Source organism: Corvus brachyrhynchos, unplaced genomic scaffold (genome assembly GCF_000691975.1).
Source record: "Corvus brachyrhynchos isolate BGI_N302 unplaced genomic scaffold, ASM69197v1 scaffold142, whole genome shotgun sequence".
NCBI classification, from domain to species: Eukaryota; Metazoa; Chordata; class Aves; order Passeriformes; family Corvidae; genus Corvus; species Corvus brachyrhynchos.
In genome coordinates, this window is record NW_008237226.1 from 7806252 (window position 1) to 7816006 (window position 9755).

Sequence of the window (9755 nt, forward strand, 5' to 3'; positions counted from 1 at the left end):
CTTTAATAAATACAGACGTGGGGCTGCAGAGCTCACAAGTCACACCCTACTGATCTGAGCAGTCATGCTGAAATGGATGTTGGCATTAACATTCCCCACAAACTCTACCTCTACGGCAAGTTTGAGAGTACCTTTAAACCACAGCAGGAACCTCACTAGTCCGCTATTTGGGCAGCCCTGGATAAAATGTGGTATTACATAGGATTTGCATATTGATGTTGTTTTTCCTGAAGTATATGGCTGCTGTTTTTCCTGAAGTATATGGCTGTATTTATTTGTTTCTTAATAATAATGTGTGTTTGTATGAAATAGGTAGAGGATAAAATTTAATTAAAAAGCTAAATGCATTTAGCTTAATTCACTGATTTCTGAATCGATAGTGTTGCATTACTATTCAGAAGTAAATGTAATGTAAACTACTCAAGTGTTATTCTAAAGCATGTAGATTACCAAATGAATTAAAGATTTTTGTCTTCTAAGCTATTCTCTCTTTTCTTAAGAAGCTGTACAGGCTTTAACAGTGACAAGGAATAATCTCTCTTTCAGTTAGGTAAATAAACACATGAAATTATATTGGCTTGAATTCCTTAAAGCTACTTAAAAACTTGACCAAATCAAGAAAAAAAAAAAAAATCAATTCCCTCAGAATGAAATCTAATAATATTTTTACATTTTTCTATATTGAGCTTACATGCCAGAATTGACATATTCCATCTGCATGGTAAACAGCACAAGTTTTTCATCCAGATGAAGGACACACGAGAAATTTTACAGTAGATGAAAAAGCAAATCTAGGACTTCTGACCCACCTTTTCATGTTCTTTCTTATGGGAAGATATCCTGCGCAGTGTTTTTCAGCAGACGCTAAGAAATAGGAATTTGTAGCTAGGAACCTATATTTGCAGCATAGAGAATGAAATCTCTGCTACAGCAATTAAGCATTTTCATCTGAATTACAAGTTAGTAGTAATTCACTAGGTAAGGAGGCACTCATGACAGAAGACAATAGCTGTGAAAGAGCTCTGGAATGCTGACATGCTCTGATTTCACACTAATTTAATTGCAATTGAATCAAATTTACCTTCTTTATCCTTGAGGGTATTTAAGTAGGAGAGGAGATTTTCATTAGCTTGCACACAGTACACCTCCCTGGTTTGAATGCCACCCCCACACAGCGCTGTCTGATTTCCTCGCCTCTTGTCCTGTTGGCTAAGGAGAGGATCGACACGGCATTCTGTCCACTCGGTGGTCCGCCAGCCATACCTGCATCAAATTTGGTTAATTGGGTCTTTAGAAATCATGAAGTCATTTTACACAGTATTAAATTATACAAGCTAAAACACCTCAGTAACCTCATTAATTTCCTTAAAGGCCTGAGAACTTGCAATTTCTTGCATTAAATTTCATATTTTATGTGTGTGGAAACTTTTATTGTATTGTTTAATTTTTTAAATCATTACTCTTTAGGAAGACCTTTTCTGTTCAATTTCTGAAACATACCACACACATGAATATTTTATTTGAGAGAAGAAAAACTTGATACACAGAGACATGCAGTCCACGTTCAGATAAGTTAACTTTCAAGAATATGACTCTCAGCATTTGTTTAGAGCTAGACAACTTATATAAAAAAAGCCAAAATACCAAAGAAATTTGGATGCTGAGAAATATAAGAGCAAATGAGGGAAGAACCTCACAAATCCACCATCCCCCCTCAAATAACCCAATACCCTATTGTTATCTTTGGTAGGAGACATAAAAGTTTCTTCTGGATATCAAGGTGAAACTTTAATTGTATTTTTTATTATGACTACAGAAAAATTTTTGAATAAGTTCTTTCTTTCACAGTTAAGAGGAAGATTGTTCTGCAGTACTGAAGCGTCCCTGCTTGGTACTGATGAATGATGAGAATCTGGAAGCTTCCTAATCAGTGAATACAGCAAAGAAGACCTTTTACTCACAGTTAAAACCTCAGTTGGGATTATGAACTGCAAGAAATGCCACAGAATTCCCTACCTAACAAGTATTTTAAGGCTAAATCAAGCAAAATGCTTCCTAATGTAGCTGGAGATAGGAAAAGATGACATTTCAACTCTAAAATGAAAAATATATACCACAGTCAAAGATGCTTAGCATCAAGTGGCATTTCTCCAGACCCTCTTCTCAGTTTGATAAAGAAAAAGCACAGTTGCGACTTTAATATTAATCTTGATTAGATAAGGATTAAAGAAATCTCTTTAATTGTAAAGTGCTCGCTGTCATTTCTCCTAAACTTTGTTTGCTGCCACTGTCAGCCTCTCCCACTTCCCATTTGGGGCCCAGTACTGCCTTTGTTGTGCTGAACACAAGTCTCACTAAAATAGTCTGTTAGCTAACCAGATGTTTATCACCCCTTTCCTGTGTTCAACATTTGGTCTGCAGCCAGACAAGAAATTCAGAAAACAATGATTCTAGTAGGGAAAAGATTGCTGACAAAACAATACAATTAATTTATTTTCATCTTGCCTGAACCTGCGTATGTGCAAATATTGTCTTTTAAAAATTGAAATGAATTAAAAGAAATTATACTTATTATTAATCCTGTATTTAGAGAAGGAACTGGTTACACTACAATGGGAGCTATTTGCAGACTTTGGGCTTTCAAGAACACTGAATAAAACAAGGATAAAGAAAAAAGGTAAAGTCCTACCTATTATTCTTTAGTAATAGTTTGGTTGCTATTCTATTACCAGCCCTGTATGCTTACTTGAAATTGTTCATTTTAGTAACGAAGAACTGAAATGAACCAGCTTACGTAATGCAGGGTGTTACGCCATCTCCTTGAGAAACACATTGCTCTGCTTCTTCTAATTGTGGGCATTCGCTTTCACTGCTGACAGGGAGCTGCTTAATGGTGCGTGATCTTGTACGATTCCCTTTAGGGGTTGTCATGTCAAAGCAGGTTTTGGAGCAGGGGGTCCATTCTGACCACTCTGACACCTGGCACTCCTTTGTGATCACACAGGACTGAAATGTGATGGGCAGCTTTTCCTGTTTGCAGAAGCTGTAATAAGAGAGCATTACAGTTTTTAGCACACATCTCCACAGACAGCCACAAACTCCTACAGCAAAAGCAATGTCAATTGTAACGTGAAAGTCAGTACGTATTTTTAAAGCTGGTAATTTTCAGTCCACATGTATTTGATCCCAAAAAGTCAGCCAAGAGAGCTTTTGGCGAAAGTGACTCAAACCAGACAAATAAAATTTTCTAAAGTAAAAAATTACCAGTATTGCCATATCTGTGATCAAAATATTGCCATATCTGTGAATAAAATGAAAATATAAATCTTCACACATATATAGAAGTACAACAGAGGAAATACATACTTTTTTCACTTATCTTTTATTTTTACGTATACTCTTTTTTTTCCTCTTGGAACTATGTTCCAAGTAAGGGAGGATCAAAAACCAAGATAACTAAAGGTGTTTTTGCAGAGAACAAAGTACTCAGTGTCATCTTTTAATTTCCAGACCACAAATGGTTTAAAAACACAATGGCAAACATATTGAATGCTTGGTCACTAATTACTTACTTTGTTAATAGGTGGTAGGTATATTGCCACAGTGATGCCTCATGGTCTAAACAGGGAATGATCTCTGCCCTAAAGTGAGGTCTTCCCTGCTACCCATAGTATTAATTTCCTGTTCCTTATGAAGGCCATCATTTAATTTCCATTTTCCATATGATTGCTTCATTCACATATTACATAGGTTGTCAGCAAGATTTTCTCCCTCTAAATCACTCTTCATTATAATGTTATATTCTAAGTAAAAACTAACATTTCTATTTTAAAATTTGATTCACAATAGAAAAATGAGAAACAGAGAAGGTAAACTACAGTTAATTTGAACATAACTTTATTGCTTTAATTTTAATTACAACATAGATTTCTTTTTTTATCATGTCTGGTTTGGAATAAAGATCTGGCTTCTGAAGCAGTTAAACAGACAGGAAAAATATTTACTGGCACTGCAAGTAGCACAATGGAATGCTCTATTCAATACCAGTCCCATAAACTATACAGCAAAGGCTTCTTTTTTTCCTTTTAGAAGAACACAGAATAGTACAGAAAAACAAATATTTACAAGTATTTCATTGCTATACAAAATTTGGCCCTACCCATGTATCCAACATAATTTTGAAGCTTTATTTACAAAATTTTGAAATAGAACTAGGGGTACTTGATGAAAGTGAGACTTTAAAAACATAGTAAATGAAAGCATTCTATACACAAGAAACAGACATTCTACATCTTGCTAGTAGAAGATCCTGGCTGTGAAGACAGACAGTGTCAGCATGTCTAAAAAGAGGTTGACTAACCTGTGAGCTATATATGGATACTAAAATGACTAAGCAATGAGAGGGTAGCCATCATCCCTAAAAGATTTACTTTGGATATTGGAGAAATACGAAATGAATGGACTGCAAGAGACAGTCAGGTGTCATATTTTTGATCTTTAAATTGCATCTCCCTCTACCATTGCTGAAGACAATAAGGTGGAGACATTGCTGGGCTTGACAAACTCATAGGGGATTAATCAGCAGGAGTTTTCTAATTATGTCATATTCTTATTATGTCAAAGGTAGTGGTGATTGGAAAACCATAACTCATGATAGTCAACTTTTATTTTGCTTTAGGACAGAAACTAAATCCTATTTGTGGTGAAAGGTACACAGAGTTTTTGAGAAAATTGTTCTTTAATAATGGACTTTTTCACCTACATGTAGCCCCATTTGGCATAGGACTATGGTACTGTCAAAATCCATAGATCAGTTTCTGTACCTCTGACAAAACGTATAGACCCATTTATCCCCCAGCAACAGGTTTTAATGACTGGAGAAAAGATACATTCCTTATAGTTTCTAACATGGGTAGTATTTGCAAATTGTTCTGTAGAACAGATGAAGTATCCAAGTTCCCATCCAAGTTCCCATCCAAGTTCCCATCCAAGGCGACACCTCTGAGGGCAGAGTAAACCAACCTCTTCACATGCACTGTGGCTGGGGTTGAGTGTAATTGTAGACATATACTGCCAGGGAACATGCACGAAATTGCCACCACAAAATAGTTTTGGTGATGAGAGAAGTTCCCATCCAAGTTCCCATCCAAGTTCCCATCCAAGTTCCCATCCAAGTTCCCATCCAAGTTCCCATCCAAGGCGACACCTCTGAGGGCAGAGTAAACCAACCTCTTCACATGCACTGTGGCTGGGGTTGAGGGTAATTGTAGACATATACTGCCAGGGAACATGCACGAAATTGCCACCACAAAATAGTTTTGGTGATGAGAGATCATCTAATGATGCGTAACAGTCCGTGGGCTTTGCATCTGTTTCGAAGCTTATTTGGGAGAAGTGTTACACGAGAAAGGCTAATTATTTCCATATGTGGGAATAAAGAAGACCCAAACAGAATTGTACCACATTACTAACTCCATTGTTTATTATGATCCTTAACAGAAGAAGACCAATAAAGAATACCTCACTTCAAATACTTATAAAATAAATCAACTTAAAATTAAATATAAAACAAGTATGTTCTTATATCCAGAACATAATATTACTAAGGGGGAAAAACAAGAGGCAAAGTGAGTTATCCATTTATTTCCTTACTTGCTTATTAAAATCATGCACCACTTGCAGTACCAAACAAACACCACCAAGTAACTGATACTGTAAGTCACCACTACACAACCTCTTTACTGTTATGCATACTGTCATATTATTTTGTGAGAGGGCAGAGATAATTACAATTAGCAAAAGAAGAGCTGCACAAGAAAATTAGCTGCTGTTTCTTCTTTTAACACTTGGTTTTCTTTGAGCAAGTTAGAGAAACAGTGAGAGCTAACTGGAAATGGCCGCTACTAAGAGTTTTCCTTCATATTGCAGATAGCAGAAGAATACGTGTTGTACTCTAATCAAGTAAGGAAGGGAAAAATCACGTATTTCAAACTTTATTTTACCAGAAGAAACAAATATTTCTCATACTTTTCAGTGCAAGTGGCTACATATAGAAAGACTAATAATTAAACTTAGTAATACTCGATGGTATAAAAATGCTAACTCTGAAACATTGGCCTGCCTCAGTATATGTGATATTTTAGCTGAGAAGGTTAGTCACATTTCCTTTAAATGTCTTATCCAAGAATTTGGTTCTAAATCAAAACCTGGGAATATGTTTGTTAAACAAAATAGTTCCTTCTGTGTTTGGTACCGAATGCTACAGATTTGTTCTCCAAAAATAACTGAAAGCAAAGCTTACTTTCATGTAAAGCTCTCTGCACTTTTTGATGGATTTGTCGTGTTTAGTCATGCAAAGTTCAGGGGAATCTTCTCACAGGACAAAAGGCAAATGGGCAAGTAACACAACAGAAAATAAAAATAGACAATATTCATTTCATGATGCCACCCAACTCACTAGAAGTTCTGCATCAAACATCTCCATGCCCTGTGAAATTTGAGTAACGTCTAAGTACATATTGAATGCAAAGTTAACCCTTCAAGAAGCACAGGGATGGCACAAATAAGTCCTCACTATCAATACATATAGTTGTGCCCAGATAACTGCTTGGAAAGCTCAAAGAAAAGCATGAGTTGTACAAAAATGCTGCTAAAAGTCAACAGAGCAGACTGGATACAAGAAGCAGCAGCATAGGGGTAACATGTAAAGTCTGCAGCTACTGGCTCTCAATCCAGTAAATATATTCAGAGGACAATGCCCTAAGTGTCTCTTTTTTAGCAAAGAAGAAGTAATTATACAAATTGAAGTAAGGCACTGGTTTGAGAAAGTACCATTTCAGACAACAGTTAGCTATAGTGGGGAAATGAAGCTTAAGGTATAGAAGCATTTAAATGACACGGTGGAAAGAGAAATCAATCCCAAACAAAACAAAACATCACATGGGATGAATGGTCCTTATTGCTATTAAGTCAACATTAAACCTATTCCTGACCTCAAAGACATAGATTAGACAAAAGAAGTAAAGAAAAAGGCAATGTGGGTTCAAAGGACAATCTACGGAACATAATTACTGCTCAACCTCTTCTGAAGATATGTGGTCAAGAATTTGTGTCTACTCACGTTCTGCAGCCTTGTTTTTTTGCTTCTACAGCAATAAATAAAAACTAAATATCACTTAAGAATTAAAGATAGGAAGGTTATGCCCAGGGATTTCCAAGTAATTTATGGGATAATTAAGGCTAAAGACATGGGGAGAACAAAGGTTGACACATCAGCCTGGAGCAAATTACGCTATAGTACCTGTGTACAAATGAGCAAGTTGTGCAGTTGGAAGAAATCTCTTCCATCAAAAATAAGCTTTAAAAGGTGTGAAAAAATTAGATTAGTCAAGAGATAAAAAATTCTTTCTGAGGTATCCTAAAGATTTATTAGAGAATAAAAAGTACTTTTACAATTTTAAAAAATCAGGAAAACCTGATTTTATATGCCAGTGACCTGTGTGAGAGTTTATAATCTCAGTCTCAAAAGTTGTCTTTTAAGCTGTGTAGAAAAGTCATGGAAGAGACCATTGGAATTTCCTCCTCTACAAATACAACTAGAAAAGAAATGGGGTTTTCTGATAAATTTTTGCAATAGATAAAGCTGTGCATACTGCAGGCATGAAGCCAAATCCATGGCAATGCATGACAGTAGGACTGCTCTCTAAATTCATGCAAGATGAATAGAAAAAAATAAACAGGTTTCAAACTAGGCAGGAGGACTCTCTGCTGCATGAACATACTCCATACATAACTTGTACAACTAAGAGATTTTCTGCTTTTGCTGGTGTTTCCTCCATATCGGATTGGACTGGTAATTAGAAAGAAGAGTTAATGCGAAAAAATGAAGAGCAGCATCAGAAAGGATGAGAGGTTCTAACTATTAATCCATGCAGTCAGAAACCTGCCTTGGCAGCTGCAAATAGAGGGCAAAAATGGAAAGACAGCAAGTACTCAGCCACACTATCCCAAGATATGCTCTGGTCTTCCAGCAAACTATGGCTTACAGACTTTTGGAACACAAGCTGAATCTTTGCACTGAAGAATTTATAGTGTTCACCTCCATGAACTAATATAAATGCGTCCTAAAACCAGATAAGATTCTGGTACATACATCATCTCAGAAACAATGTATTACACAACTTTTTTACTGACCGATAACTGCAGATAGCTATTTTTGCATTAAAAGTGCTCAGTTAATTTCATTTTCTGGCTTCAGACCTTCCATAACAGTATTCATTTTCTCTGTGGCATTTTTGAGCTTAGAGACTTCTAGAAGCTCTTTCCTTGACTGTCTATTTGTTAGCTCCAAGAGTCCTCTTTCACTTAGTCTTGTTTTATTTGAACACAGTTATATCCTAGAACTACAGATCCTTTCTACTCTATGTGCAACTTTGAGATGAAAACTGGTCTGGATTTGAGGGCTGTTCAAGATTCATGCTGAGGACACTCTTAAATACCTGTACATTACTATGTCACGACAATCTATAAGTTAATGGAAATAGGAGTCAGAAATACAAGGTATTAAGGCGACACCATTTTGAAGTTTGTGCTTTTCCTGGTACACTTCTTTTCATGCTCAAATGTAATGGAGCAACAACGTGAGGTTTGTAATTTAAATCTAAAATTGAATGGTGAAGAACACGTCCTTTACAATAAATTCAATTAATTCACTCAGTACTGATATTTAATGAGAACTGCTACTTATTGTTTTTGACCATAACATAAAGTAATTGAGCCCAACTGACAAGGTTAATGCAAGCTAAATAATCTCTTCAATAACTTTTGTCTGCATTATTTTGCCTCTATTCCTTCACAGTTTTCAACATTCAACTTGGTTTTCCCATTATCCACGTTCAGCTTTGATTTTCATTAATGAAATTTTCACAGTTACTATTCCTTACTTTCATTCACTATACTCATTCTCACAGAATTCTGATATATTTATTTTTTCTCTAGCTGATTTTCCATTTGATTACATACAGAGATTTCCATTATTCTGAAATGAATAACATGGCTACGGTTCAGGAGATTGATGCCAACATAAACGCTTGGCACTCAGGAGGAACAAAAGACAGGGCTTTGACTCAAAAGGACTTAAATTAAATTTTTCATTTTTTTAAAATTGAAAACTGTGAATTTTTAGTCCTGGATGACTATTTGATGTGGTAGTGGATTATGTCCACAGGGTCTTGGCTCCTGTCCCTCTAGACCTCTTTGTAGGTATACCTATAGATCTGGCCAGCTGCTCCAGTCCTGGCACAACTGACCTACCCTCGCCACTGGTGCGGAAACCAGACATCCCCATATCAGAGAGCTCAGCATGGCCAGAGTTATGAACAGACACTCAACAGACATCTATATTGTCAGACTCCACACACAAAACCTAGGGAAAAATGGCTTTCTTCCTCCTCTTGACTCTCTCATACTAAATAGTGTCACAGTGATTAGAAACCACATACCCTTCAAGAACAGGAAGAGCTGTGGAGTCAGAATCTGTTCTATGTGCTGGGGATTTCAACCCCAGCACCTTTTGGGAAGGAACTTCATTATTCTTTTTGCAGTTCTACTTGCATTCTCCAAAGAAAAACAACATAATCCAAGTATGTTTTGAACAAACAAGACTGACTGAATGAATGAATTAAAAACTTTGGAGGAGTGAAGAAGATGCAACCAAAAACTAGGCTATCTGCCTGGAAAAAACACATACTGAAAAT

The 9755-nt window shown here is 36.2% G+C and overlaps 1 protein-coding gene across 6 annotated transcripts in view; it reads right to left on the minus strand.

The window, feature by feature from the left end:
- The window catches only part of THSD7A (thrombospondin type 1 domain containing 7A), a 202261-nt gene that overhangs the window by 104816 nt on the left and 87690 nt on the right, over nt 1-9755 (minus strand). For all 6 annotated transcript variants that reach the window (XM_017729336.1, XM_017729338.1, XM_017729337.1 and 3 more), the window contains exons 4-5: nt 2795-3043; nt 1082-1263 (exon numbers count right to left, since the gene is read on the minus strand). In XM_017729336.1, the coding sequence (XP_017584825.1) occupies nt 1082-1263; nt 2795-3043 (431 nt within the window). The remainder of the gene's footprint in view (nt 1-1081; nt 1264-2794; nt 3044-9755) is intronic.